This window comes from Lactuca serriola, chromosome 5 (assembly GCF_051521515.1).
Source record: "Lactuca serriola cultivar US96UC23 chromosome 5, Lser_US96UC23_V15, whole genome shotgun sequence".
Taxonomy (NCBI): Eukaryota; Viridiplantae; Streptophyta; class Magnoliopsida; order Asterales; family Asteraceae; genus Lactuca; species Lactuca serriola.
Genome location: NC_136412.1, coordinates 348,217,430 through 348,230,902, shown reverse-complemented (window position 1 = coordinate 348,230,902; position 13,473 = coordinate 348,217,430). Strand labels below are relative to the sequence as shown.

Below are 13,473 nucleotides of genomic sequence, written 5' to 3'. Positions count from 1 at the left end.
CCAAGATTCTCTTTCCAAGCTTCAAACACCACACCAAGGCACCCACACACGTATAAGGACTCTCAGGACTCTCTAGAATTGTAAAGATTCAATGGTCCTATGATTAACTATCACGAAAGAAGTGTCAAGAAAAAGAAAATCAATTTTCTATAGACAAAAGGGTGTTCTAAGTTGGTGTACCCAACCGCAATATCGAATGCGAATGACAATAGACAAGCCTATTATGAGACATATTTTGATAGACTAATTGATTGCTAAGACAAAGAAAATGACTAAGAAAAGCACAAATACCTAAAGTATTTGAAGTAGACTAAACCTTAAAAAGAGTTGATTGATCATCGATAACAAGACCCCACTACTAATTTTAAAGATCAATAGTTAAACTCGTTCTCTCAAATGTTTAGCCTATTGATATGATCTTATTTAATTATATATTTTTATATTTGAGTAAACATGTTATATTTTAAAATATATGATACTTGATATGCATTGATATGTCAAAGTACAATTAAAATAAGAGTTGAGATACAAAAAGAATAAAAAGAAGTCGAAAAAGACGTAACAATGATGTTACTGACATATTGACCTCTCTTTAGTGTTTTGGACTTATCTAATGACCGGCTATAACGGGTCATAATTGTCATATATAAACAATTTCATCAAGTTTGTTACCTTGTACAAAAAAATTATTGAGATATGAATGAAATGAAAAAATAATTACCCTAATAAGTCAATTTTCCAATTTTATTTTTACAAGTTCAAAGACTTTTTATTACGAGTTTGATTTTAAGAAAACTTAAAAAAACGATGAAAAAAAAAATGTACAAAAGATAAAATTATATGGTAAAACCAAACAAAAAAAAGTAATAAATAAATCTGAAAGTTTTATATCTATTTATCGATGTAAAATAATTAATAATTTTGAAGCGACCTAATTGCAAAACAGAATCCCCCGTCCGGACTGTGACACCAATATTTCTTTGAGAAAGAACGAAGTCACCACCTCTACACGCACAAATCAATGGAGGATGATGACGGAATTAGGGCTCATTTTCCCCTTTCTTTCGGCAAAAAATCCAAATCACAAACCCCAATCGAATCAATTCACAACGCCACACGCCGCCCCACCACCGGCATCGATGGCTCACAATCTTCTAGTTCTCTTCACACTAACAACAAGAACAAAGACACCCCTTTTCCTTCATTATCTTCATCCTCAAAGTCATGGTTAAATTCCCTCCAGAAAAACCCTAAACCCAGTACTGTATCTGACGATGATGTGGCAATTGGCCCGCCTCGACCTCCACCGTCTTATGATTCTATTGATGGAGAAGATGACGCGATGATTGGGCCTCCTAGGCCGATGCCCGCTGAAGATGATGATGATGAAGACGACGACGACGAGCCAATCATTGGCCCACCGCGGCCTCCGTTGGGTTCGGATAGCGAGGAGGACTTTTCCGATGGTGAGCAAGAAGTTCAGCACCGTATACCTCTCAGTAATGAGATTGTTCTGAAGGGTCACACCAAGGTATCGTTTCTGATTTTGGTTACTGCAATTTCATGTTTTCAGAATCTTGTTGCTGAATTGATTAAGTAGAAGTAGGCTATCAAAATACTGAAAACCCTCATATATTCACTTTCAGAAAGCACAACCAAACACCCCATATCTAACATGACCTAATTGTTTAGGCAAAAGATGATTAGACGTACGCTGTAGTATTTCCATGTTGATATTTGGTGTATGCAGGTTGTTTCTGCTCTTGCAATTGACCATTCTGGATCCAGAGTACTTTCGGGAAGCTATGACTACTCAATTCGTATGTATGATTTCCAAGGAATGAACGCCCGTTTGGAATCATTCCGACAGCTTGAACCTTCTGAAGGACACCAAGTCCGTAGCTTAAGCTGGAGTCCTAGTGCTGATCGATTCTTGTGTGTCACTGGATCTGCTCAAGCCAAGGTAGGTACATCTTAAACACTAAACCCTAAAATACTTTCTTTACACCCCGCTCCCGAGTTCAACTTAAAGAGAGAAAAGAAAGGAAATGGGAGGAAATGAGAGGAAAGCAAGAGAGAATGGGGCTCCCGAGTTTCATTAAAGGAAGGAAGTGGAAGGAAATGGAAGGAAAACTTTCCCTCCTACCTTTCCTCCCGATTTGGGAGGATTTGAAAAGAAAGAACAAAATGTTTAACTTTCCTTCCATTTCTCTCCAACTCGGGAGCACAAATGACAATTTCTTTTTCCTTTATTTTCTCTTCTTACTTTCTTTTCTCTTCTCTTCTTTTCTTTGCTATAAGTCGGGAGCGGGGTGTTAGGGTTTAGGATGGATTTCTTTTTCCTTTGTAATTATTTCCCTGATTTCCAATCCGAATTGTTTTTAGATATTTGATCGTGATGGATTGACACTGGGAGAGTTTGTGAAAGGTGATATGTATATTCGTGATCTAAAGAATACAAAAGGTCACATAACTGGATTGACATGTGGCGAATGGCATCCAAAGACGAAAGAGACCATTCTAACCTCATCAGAGGATGGTTCATTGCGAATATGGGATGTCAATGACTTCACATCCCAAAAACAGGTGCATCTTTCAACTTTCAATATTCATTATACTTTCTTTAAACTTCAACTCACAAAACAAATTAAATAATCATATTCTATTTCTATGAAAATAGGTCATAAAACCAAAACTTGTAAAGCACGGAAGGGTTCCAGTCAACACTTGTGCGTGGGACCGTGAAGGGAAGTCCATCGCAGGCGGTATTGGTGATGGATCTATACAGGTTCCAGTTTATTTTAAAACTTCATTTAAACAATAATATTATTATATTCATATATATTAAATAAGTTTATTGATATATAATATGATATAGATATGGGGCATCAAGCCTGGATGGGGAAGTCGACCCGACATTTATGTTCCCAATGCTCACTCGGATGAAATCACGGGTCTTAAATTTTCTAGTGATGGAAGGACTTTACTTTCAAGAAGTTTTGATTGTACATTAAAGGTATATATTTATTATTATTATAATTATTATTGAGTTTGGAGTTGCTGATGGTGATTTGGTTTGGTTGTTTGAGGTGTGGGATTTGAGGCAAATGAAAACGGTATTGAAGTCATTTGAGGATCTTCCGAATCACTATTCACAAACAAATGTCGCATTTAGCCCCGATGAGCAGCTGCTGTTGACAGGTACATCTGTTGAAAGGGACAGCACAACTGGCGGGTTGTTATGTTTGTTTGATAGAGAGAAACTTGAACTCGTATCAAAAGTCGGGATATCACCAACATGTAGTGTCGTGCAGTGTGGTTGGCACCCAAAACTAAATCAGGTTTGTTTTCACTTCACTTCACATAAAAAAAATGGGTTTAGATTCTTGAAAATATTTTTGTACTAAAATTTAGTTGTGTATGTTTTTGTAGATATTTGCAACTGCGGGGGATAAGCACCAAGGTGGGACCCACGTGTTATACGATCCTACACTGAGCACAAGGGGTGCCCTTGTGTGTGTTGCGCGTGCTCCGAGGAGGAAGTCTGTTGATGATTTCCAGGCGGAGCCGGTGATTCACAACCCGCACGCGCTTCCGTTGTTTAGAGACCAGCCGAGCCGCAAACGTCAGCGCGAGAAAATGTTGAAAGACCCGCTCAAGTCTCATAAGCCCGAAGCTCCAATGAACGGACCTGGTTTTGGTGGAAGGGTTGGTGTAACCAAGGGAAGCTTGTTGACACAGTACCTTCTCAAGGTAATCTACTCTTTTACACATTTTTTGCGTTTCTCTTTACATATAGTAGCAACATGCCAACATACTTTTAATTTTATAAAAATGAGACTGATGTTATCATGTGTTTGGTTTTATTAAAATATTTGTTTTTTATTTTATGATTCTAAATAAAATATATATTAGATTAATAAATAAAACAGTAAAACTTATACATTCTTTACTCATAAAAGTATATGGTGTATTGGTATTTTGCAGCAAGGTGGGATGATTAAGGAAACATGGATGGATGAAGATCCACGAGAAGCTATCTTGAAGTATGCTGACGTGGCTAAAAAAGATCCAAAATTCATCGCTCCAGCTTATGCTGAGACCCAGCCCAATACCGTTTTTGCAGAGTCTGATTCCGAGGAAGAAGATAAGTAAAAGATATTTGGTGTGATTCATGCCTCGAAGATGAAGACCATGGTTTTCAAATGCTACTATTCCATGTCTTGTTACTTTTCATGTTTATCATTCAATCGGAACAAATGGAAATTGCTGCAAACTTTTCTTAAATGTAGCTTAGGAACACCCAGGCCAGAATATGATTAGATTATAGATTAGATGTACTTGAGTAATGTTATATGTAAACGGGCTTAATGAGGGTTTCAATGTTTGATCTAAGATTCTAATAGGAAAAGCATTGTATATGTATATGTTATTGGACATGAATGAATGTTTGTGTCATGTCATGTCATGGATTGGATGATTATCCTATTCAAACCAGGACTCTGCTGCATTATTGGATTGAAACCTACCATTCTTATATTGGTCTTCTTTTTCTGTTAAAGGTATATTTTAGAAACCTGTTTTTGATCAACTATTTAGTCTTTTTTTTCTTCATAAACTGGTTGTTGTAAGGACCAGACCTTTTCGATTTATTTTTTCTTTCACATTTTGGTTCATGGTTTGGTTTTGAAGGGTTCTGTTTTGTATTATTTGTTATTTTTTGGTTACCTACTTTGCTTGCTTAAAAGTTGAAAGTTGGTCTTGGCGGAGGTATTAAAATATGAATTTGCAAATAAGGAGGTTGGGAGTAAAGACCCAACGAACAACCTTTAGGCTTTTTTACCCCTTCTGAAGTTCAGAATAGATAAATGGTTCTTAATAGATAAAGTATTACTGATGTTGATATCAGTGTTGCTGATATCAATAAATCATACTTAATGGATAAAGTGTTGCTCGTATTGATACTTAATGAATAATGATATGTGTAGATGAAGTGTTGCTAATATTAATGTGTTTTTTCTAACGGACTGAATTTGAATGAATGGCTATTTTATCATTTTATTTAGAATTGACAAATAACGAAGTTACAAATTAAAACTGTATCACATCTAGCCAAACAGATATGAATAGAGTTACAAATTGAAATTGCATCACATTAAGCCAAACAGAAAACAATATCACTTGTTTATTTTATTTTATTTATTTATTTTTTTTGGGTGTGGTTTTATATACCACGTATACATTTGTTATGGTTTACTTTTAAAAACTATTGTCCTGTAGGGAAAACAAAATCCAAAATTGAGTGTACATGGTAAATAACATATTAGAAAAAAACTTTGTAGGTTGTTCTTTTGTAGATCAAAGAAAACTGAGTATATACATAAATCACCCCCCAAAAAAATATACACATCATTCTTGAACACAAAGACCATCAAAATAGTTATAATATGTTGTTGCCAAATGCATGATGCTCTATTTTATTTTATTAACGCTTTTGTTAAATAACGTAAAACATTTTATAGCCTCTTAACTAGCAATGAATCACTACACACCAAGCAACACCGGATATTAAAATTAGGTTGTCTCTGGAAGAAGAAGATTACTGGATTGCAGAGGTAGCAGCAACATAAACAATTGGGAAAACAGTGTAAAAAGAAACAATTTAATTACAAAAGAATCATATATTATCAACTCTTATAATAACAATGAAATTTTTATGACAATATACACAAATTGTTTATAAAAGTAATAATAAAAAAAGGTATCGGGAAAAGTATGATGAGCTAACCCTACCCGACCCTAAAGAGTGTCGAAAAAAATTGACCTGTTTTGACCACTACCCAACCCAACCCAAGAATAGATATCTGAGAAACAGAGGATTGGAATGGAATGGAATGTTAACCGACGTGTCTGGCTAATCGAATGTCTGATAGAACCGTGAACATTTGTGTATCTACAAATTCCTGCAAAATTAAAAGTATCGGATTATTTTCCTATATATATATATATATATATATATATATATATATATATATATATATATATATATATATATATATATATGTGTGTGTGTGTGTGTGTGATATGTGCATTTGTATAAAACAATAACATTGAGAAAGAGGTACCCTTACCCTGACAAATCGTTGGTCCCTATAGGCGAAGGAATCAATATAGCTTTCCTTGAGAAGTAGGTTAGCCTGCAACCAAAACATATAATAGGCCTGTCATCAAGTAATTAAGTGTAATAGATAATTAGATTAGATATAGATAGTTATAATAATAAAATTAAGTGATCTTACCGGGTCGGTCTCGCATTGTACATTAGGGACGATATGGGAGCTCAAGTTTGAACATAGCGACTCCAAGTGCTGCCTCATAGCGGCTAAGAAATGTGTTGCAGCTTCAATCTGTGATTGGTCACAACTTATTCTACTTCTTCACAAAATAATTTACTTTTTTTTAAAAAAAAATATTTTTTGGTCCTAATGCTAAGAAAATCACCTGCCATTTGTTGCTCTTGTAAACCGGATACTTTTTAGCAGCAGTTTTGTCACATGATAGTCTACCATGAAGTGGCGCTAGTCTGGTCATCAATTCTTTGTGCCTAGGAAGTGCTGGCAAGGACGACATTTCCACCTGTATAGTATAACTCCATCATCAATTAATTACATCACAAACAAATTCAAATTACTTTTTCTTTACTTAAAACTCTTATTATAGTTATACCTACCTGATTTGTCTCCAAATCAACACGAACAAGGTTATTAGATGATTTCATCTTGTTATCACCTGGTTTATGCAGTATCCCCACCTGCACATGCACATGCACATCATCCACAAAATTTATAACCAACTAAATATCTCTTAAAACATTAGTATTTTAGATACTTACAACAAAAGGAACAGGGGCATCAAGGAAATCGAACATCTTCCCTGGAAGAACCTGTAAACAAAGACAAAACTTTTAACTTTGAAACATACGAATCAGGGGGGATTCATTGAATATGTATGACTCACAGGAAGGAAGAGGCTCTGCCATTCAAATGGAAGAATCATAGGAATAAGAGATAACACTGTGGCTGATAGGACACCCTACACATGTTACACTTAATAATTATGAAATGAAGGTCAACCAATTGCAAAACATGACATGTCATAATCATATTTAAAACCAAAAATGAATTTAGCAACTTTCAGTTTATTACCAGATTTGGGGATGTGATAATCACTTGTTTCTCCAACAGTACTGCTGAAAGCAATATTAGAACCTGAAATCGGTTTTATTATCATACTCTCATTACATAACCATAATTTCTCCAAATTTCTCCAATAAGATGCTTATATAATAACTATAATAACAAGTTAAGAACCCAGAGTGCAGAATAAGACTTACATTTTCAAGAGAAAGAGCTCTACAAAGTGTTATGGTTGTCCAGTTTGATAGTGACACGGCTTCCTCGATTGCAGCAAGCTTGAATTTGACCTAATAAAACATTACATGTTAGCAAGGGCATTTGCACCGACGAGGAATCTTAAGTGACTCTTGTTAGCCAGGGCATTCACGTCTTTTGCCAATGTACCTTATCGGGAATCTCTGACATATCGACAGTTTGATCTCCAAAAGCAAAAGCAGTTCTATAATATTCAATAGCGGGTAGATGCTCGAGTGGCCTGAAACATATTTTACCTCCATATGATGGAACCCTCAAAGCATGATAGTTGCAAACAGTCTGTAGCAAGTCATTTTTGTTTTCCTATCATAAACAAAACTAGTTTAAGTTATATTTACTCCATAAAACTAACTTATTATAAGCAAACAAAATCAACACACCTTAGCCCATTCCATGATCGTTTTATTAGTAGCATCTCTATCACTACAAAAATGTACCCCGCCTTCATCCTCTGATAAGACGCCTTTCATCAAACTAAATTCCAAATAACAAAACATATATATATATATATATATTAACCCAGAGTCAAATTCCACAAAAGTAGCAACAACTTTTTTTTTTTACCTGAACAAGGGCCCAACGCTTCCATGTCGTTCAAGTGTCCGGTTCATGGGAATAACACACGCATCAACATCTGCCTTTCTGACACTATCATGATCACCATGCATTTTTCCTATACACTCCCATCGTTTTTCCATGGCATCATTATTGGAATCATCAACATAAGTCATCTCCTTTCTTGCAACACTAGGAGACCCGGTTTGAAACCATGAAGGCGAATTTAGCGTATCATCTATAATGCCTGTAGTTATAGCAGAAAGTGTTATGGTGGTGTCGACTGGTATTGCAGCATCCATCCATGAGCGATCAGGGGTTGGATCTTCTTCTTGACCCGTAGTTTCAGTTTCATCCACTTGGTCTTCATTTGGTGGGGGTGCTGGAAGGGAACGATCAGGGCCCACTTCACTTACAAACTGTGTGATTCGATTTTGGCGCTCCTGTGCTACAATACTGCATCATAGTAAGTAGTTTCAGTTAATTATGGAGTGATCGAGTGGTGTTTTGATTGAAGCGAATGAAGGAATGGTGATAGACTAGCCTGTTTAACATCTCGTAGTGGAGTTGAAAGAAGGGGACTCTTGTTAAGAGACAATAACAGCGAGGTGCTGTGACCAAAAAACGACTGCCTCTTCCGGATTTTTTTGAAAGGGGGGTTGCAGCGCCGAGCATTCCTGGTGGTCTCTGAACGAATTCTTGTGTGTGTAGGCACACACCGTACAGAGTTGCATTGTCTGCCACCTGTAAATTTACGAATCTTACTAGTGTTAACAATCAATAATAATGATGCAATTGGAAATCGTTTTAAGATATGACAAATTACATAGAAAGGTAACCAATTTTGGTTTTAATTTCTCTTTCATATGCAAGGGACATCCAAGAAAAATTGGGTTTCTTAGATTTAAATTTGTAACTAGAGTAATTAGAAAAATAAACAAAAACAAACTTACTGGTTGAATCAGTTAACAACTTAACAAATGATACCTAGTGAAGTGAAACATTTTGTATAAGTAAAACATTTAACAAGCATAGAAAACAATTTAGGATAACTGATAGAAAATTATTTAACACGTATGGAAATAGTAGGTGAAGGTTATCAAGAAAAAACTCAGACACAAGTAATTGAATAAAAGTAATATACAAATCAGAGATCAGAATTAGATACAACTTGCCTTGAGTGAAAATATAAATGCAGAGTCATCTCTGGTCAAATGATCCTGTTCATGAAAAAACAATAAAGAAGTTAAAATTATTTTTTAGGACCTAAAGGCGAGCTAACGCATGTGGTCAATGCGAGTCAAATAAGACCGTAGTAGAAAATAATTTAAAAAAAAAAAGATTTTCCATGCCATCATACCTGCCCGTAAACGACTTGATTTAGCTCATTCAGTGATGGTGTCCTCTCCATCACACATGCCTATGAAAAAAGCACAAATAGCTATTTGCATGATTCGGACTATAGATAAATCGTTCTTTCTTTAATTTGTTTGGTATAACATCCTACTTTCATCGCCTTCTATTACAACAATGTACTTTGAAAAACAAAAAATCTACTCAATTATCGCATTGTAATGCATATTCAAACAAAATTTTGAATGCTATAATTGGGTAGATCTTGCAAAGTACAATACCTTAATAGCAAAAGAAACTGAAAGCACAATGTTGTAATAGAAAGAAATGAAAGTATATTGATATTTCTTGCATTTAGCCCAAAATAAAACCATCATATCTACTAATGAGGCCAAAATAACTATAATATTTGGATGGAAGAATACATTGCTCCTATGAACTATAGCAAAGCAACACATCACCTTCACACCGGTAGGAAAGCAAAAGGATGCTAAATCTCCTAAGCGCATGGATAGCCTTTTCCCTGGAGGGTACTTGAAAAGTATCTGGAGGTAAAAATACAAAATGAGTAGTGGTTATAGGCAAACTTACTTACAAATTACAATATGGCATTAAACATTTTTAGCTACAAAAAGATTAATTACCTGAGGTTCCATTGTGACACTTGGAGGTGATCGAAACTGCATAACTTTGAGATCCATTAGGTCTGTTTTGTCGGCTCTATCCTCCCATATCTTTCTATGAGCAAATGCATCCTCAACAGGCTCCAGATTTGCATTTGGATGGATACCCGCTATAAGAAAATGTTCAAAAAGCGAGGATGGATCTTGGTACTTTGTGGTGGCATCCTACATCATCATCATCATCATCATCATCTTCACATAAGTTGTATGATATGCATGTATATATAATATATATGAACCAATCAGAAGGAAAATATGTTAAAATGAATTAGGGGTTTACATATTACCGAGGATGTTGAGTGAAACTGATTCCATTGACGTTTCTGATTAGCTAAAATCTCTTGGTTGAAATCCTGGCCACCACCCCAGTTTAAAGCTTTTTGCATTTGATTCTTCAATCGTTGAAAACCATTGCTTTGATTTTGAGTATTTAATGACGTCACTATTTCGCTTCTACAACGTCTATGGTTGCCTACTGTCGTCATTCTTGGAATATTATGCTTCACGGATTACTCTATTTGGCATTTGCTACCTCACAAACATTATATTATTTGTCGATGTTGGAAACACTTTTGCATATTACCATCTCCTTTCCTTCCCTTCCATCTCACTAGCCTAGAAATATCTACCACGCTAATAATACTTAATCCTTGGAACAGATTCCAATCTTTCAACAATAAATTAAGACTATTTCTATTATATCAATCATTAATGACATGGAGATGTTGTATATCAATCACCAAATTCAACCAACTTAATGAAAAACTCTCTAACGATAATTCACATATAAATCAGGATGTTGATGTATAATCCTCTTTTGATCCTTGATTTATGCAAATACCACGACCTTAAACCCATCCAATAACGTGAATCATTAGAGACGTATTATCTCGTGTTGGGAAGGTTTCTTCCACAAATCACAATCCTGAATATGCATTCAAATAAAAGAGTCAAAAACAATATATACAATATACATTTAAAGCAAATCAATATCTCGATTCACCTAAAACTAAAAGATATAGGGAAAAGGTGGAAAAGAAACTGTAAGGTATGAAAACGCCAATGAATTCATATGAAACGACAACTTTTTATGAGAAAAGAAATGTAAAATCAAATGGATTAATCTTATGTACCTGTATAGACATGAACATGAACTGTGTTTGTGGAACTTCTTATTTGAAATTACTAGGGTTTTTTCGTTACGTTGAGAAATTTGGATTGATTAACATGCAAATGGATTGACGATGAACAAGAAATACGCTTGATAAAATTGGATGGTTGCGACAAAAATTGAACAAAGAATGTGTGAAGAACAAAATAGATCAAATTCTATATATGTACACACACGTACATATATATATATATATATATATATATATATATATATATATATATATATATATATATATATATATATATATATATATATATATATATATATATAATATATGTAACGATTTTCTTTTTAGAAATGCTTTTATTTGTAACAAAACTAGGTTTTAGTGTACTACACGCCACAAGTTTTAGTTCTTTTTTTTTGGTAAAAATAGGCTTGTTTTGAAAAGTATTTGTAGAAGTTGGTTAGTTTAAAAAATAGTTGTATAAATAGGTTGATTTTGAGAGATTACCTTTTTTTTTTTTTTTTTTAAATCTTTTTACCTCTGATTTTTCTATTTAAATGTTACACATTCGGCCCCTAGATATTATAGAATTAGCCGTTCAACTTTTATATTTAATTTTACTTAAATCTTTTACTATTAGACTATTTAACTTTTTACCCTTGTCACATATTATACATAAATTAATTTAGTCCAAAATATATGATGATGTGTTATTTTTAACAACTTACACCATTAAAATAGATTTCACAAATATCTTCAAATAAATATCAATATTGAATATATTAAAACGTTATGAAATTACAAGACCAATTAAAAACGATATGACAATACAACTTAAATATATTAGAATGTATTTGTAAGTGATATTTTTGTTGATATAGTATTATAAGCGTATTTATGTCACTTTCATGATTCCACTGCAAAGGCTGGTCATGATTCCACTGCAAATGCTAACTTATCATACAGATAATTGTCACTATTTATGAAAACTCAGGAAAAGTAAGTGAATGGATTGTCAAATCAATTCACTTTTTGTTATTATAAATTTCAACTCTTATACTCGCTTTTATTCACCTCATTTATTGTCTCACAAATTCAAACTTATGTTATTTTCTTCTTAATCCTGCTCATCATTCAATCATCTATAACCACGTACGTATTATTTAGCATTATGAATCTAGATCATCCATTTATGATTGTTTTATATTTGGGTGGTAATATTGAATGTGAGAATGGTATCGTAAATGGTGACCATTCAACTTTTAGTTCTTCAAATATCATTAGGCGTAAAATAGCATATGAAGAATTTAAAGATTTATGTTATGCTTATGTTGGAGTTGAAAAAATGACATATAAGTTGAATATTTCACTATGCTATCGGTTTGGTGGTCAATCCAATATTACATGGGTCATAAGTGATTAAAGTCTAGATGTAATGTATTATTTGGTTGAGAATGTTGAAAGTTATAGGGGTTAAGTTTTAATTGAAGTTGAACAAATAATGTCGCCTATAAATACTAGTTTGGTAAATATCCTTTGTAATTTTGAGCCCAATATGTCAAATGTATCATTTCCTTTGCCTAACTGTGATACATTTGATGGAGATAATGATGAAGCCAACTCATTATATAGTGAAGATACTGGTAGCGAGTCTAATGTTAGGGGTGATTCTGGTGATGGTGTGTGTAAAACTCCAGTTGTGAACTTTATGAGTAACGTTGGAGATATAAAAGACGATGATAACGTAGATTTGGAAGACCGCATTTCTATAGATGTTTGGAAGGAGTCAAAAAATAAAATAAGGTTAGGAATGCAATTTGAAAGTAAGTTGCAAGTACAAAAGGCAGTAAAACTTTGGTCCATCAAACAAAATAGGGAGTTCAAAGTGTATGATAGTAACCCTAAACAAAATAGAGAGTTCAAAGTGTATGATAGTAACCCTAACTTATGGGTAGCAAAGTGTAGGACTCTTGGAAATGAAGGAGAAAGCTATATTGGTGTGCATTATACACCATGTTGTGCATGGTATGTTTGTGCAATTAAGAAGAAATTTTTTCACATATGGAAGATTACACGTTGGGTGGATACACACAATTGTTTTGGTTTATGTATTGACAATAATAATAGAAGTCTAAATTCTGCAACTATTGCCTTACATATCCTCCATTCAATTAAACAAGATGTTGCTTATCCACTGAAACATATACAATCAGAAATTAAAAATACCCTAAATGTTGATATTACTTATGATAAGGCATGACATGGTAGGAGAAAAGCCATATAGGCTATTTATGGAACTTGGGAGAGTAA

At 34.0% G+C, this 13,473-nt stretch overlaps 2 protein-coding genes across 2 annotated transcripts; one reads left to right on the top strand and one right to left on the bottom strand.

Moving 5' to 3' along the window:
* Nucleotides 1-932: 932 nt before the first annotated feature.
* On the top strand, nucleotides 933-4,539 carry LOC145055515 (Transducin/WD40 repeat-like superfamily protein). The gene is made up of 8 exons (XM_079003870.1): nucleotides 933-1,531; nucleotides 1,751-1,963; nucleotides 2,386-2,586; nucleotides 2,681-2,788; nucleotides 2,879-3,016; nucleotides 3,090-3,341; nucleotides 3,433-3,753; nucleotides 3,988-4,539. The coding sequence occupies exons 1-8, from the start codon at nucleotides 1,022-1,024 to the stop codon at nucleotides 4,153-4,155; spliced, it is 1,911 nt and encodes a 636-aa protein (XP_078859996.1). The 5' UTR covers nucleotides 933-1,021; the 3' UTR covers nucleotides 4,156-4,539.
* A 1,187-nt stretch (nucleotides 4,540-5,726) lies between these two features.
* On the bottom strand, nucleotides 5,727-11,342 carry LOC145055514 (DENN (AEX-3) domain-containing protein). The gene is made up of 19 exons (XM_079003869.1): nucleotides 11,176-11,342; nucleotides 10,330-10,967; nucleotides 10,004-10,207; nucleotides 9,821-9,904; nucleotides 9,367-9,426; nucleotides 9,182-9,226; nucleotides 8,551-8,750; nucleotides 8,016-8,462; nucleotides 7,832-7,925; nucleotides 7,581-7,754; nucleotides 7,394-7,483; nucleotides 7,206-7,268; nucleotides 7,018-7,092; nucleotides 6,893-6,943; nucleotides 6,731-6,811; nucleotides 6,502-6,636; nucleotides 6,300-6,407; nucleotides 6,132-6,197; nucleotides 5,727-5,963 (listed from the first exon to the last, which is right to left on the bottom strand). Exons 2-19 carry the CDS (start codon nucleotides 10,525-10,527, stop codon nucleotides 5,898-5,900), a joined length of 2,241 nt encoding a protein of 746 aa, XP_078859995.1. The 5' UTR covers nucleotides 10,528-10,967; nucleotides 11,176-11,342; the 3' UTR covers nucleotides 5,727-5,897.
* Nucleotides 11,343-13,473: the final 2,131 nt, after the last annotated feature.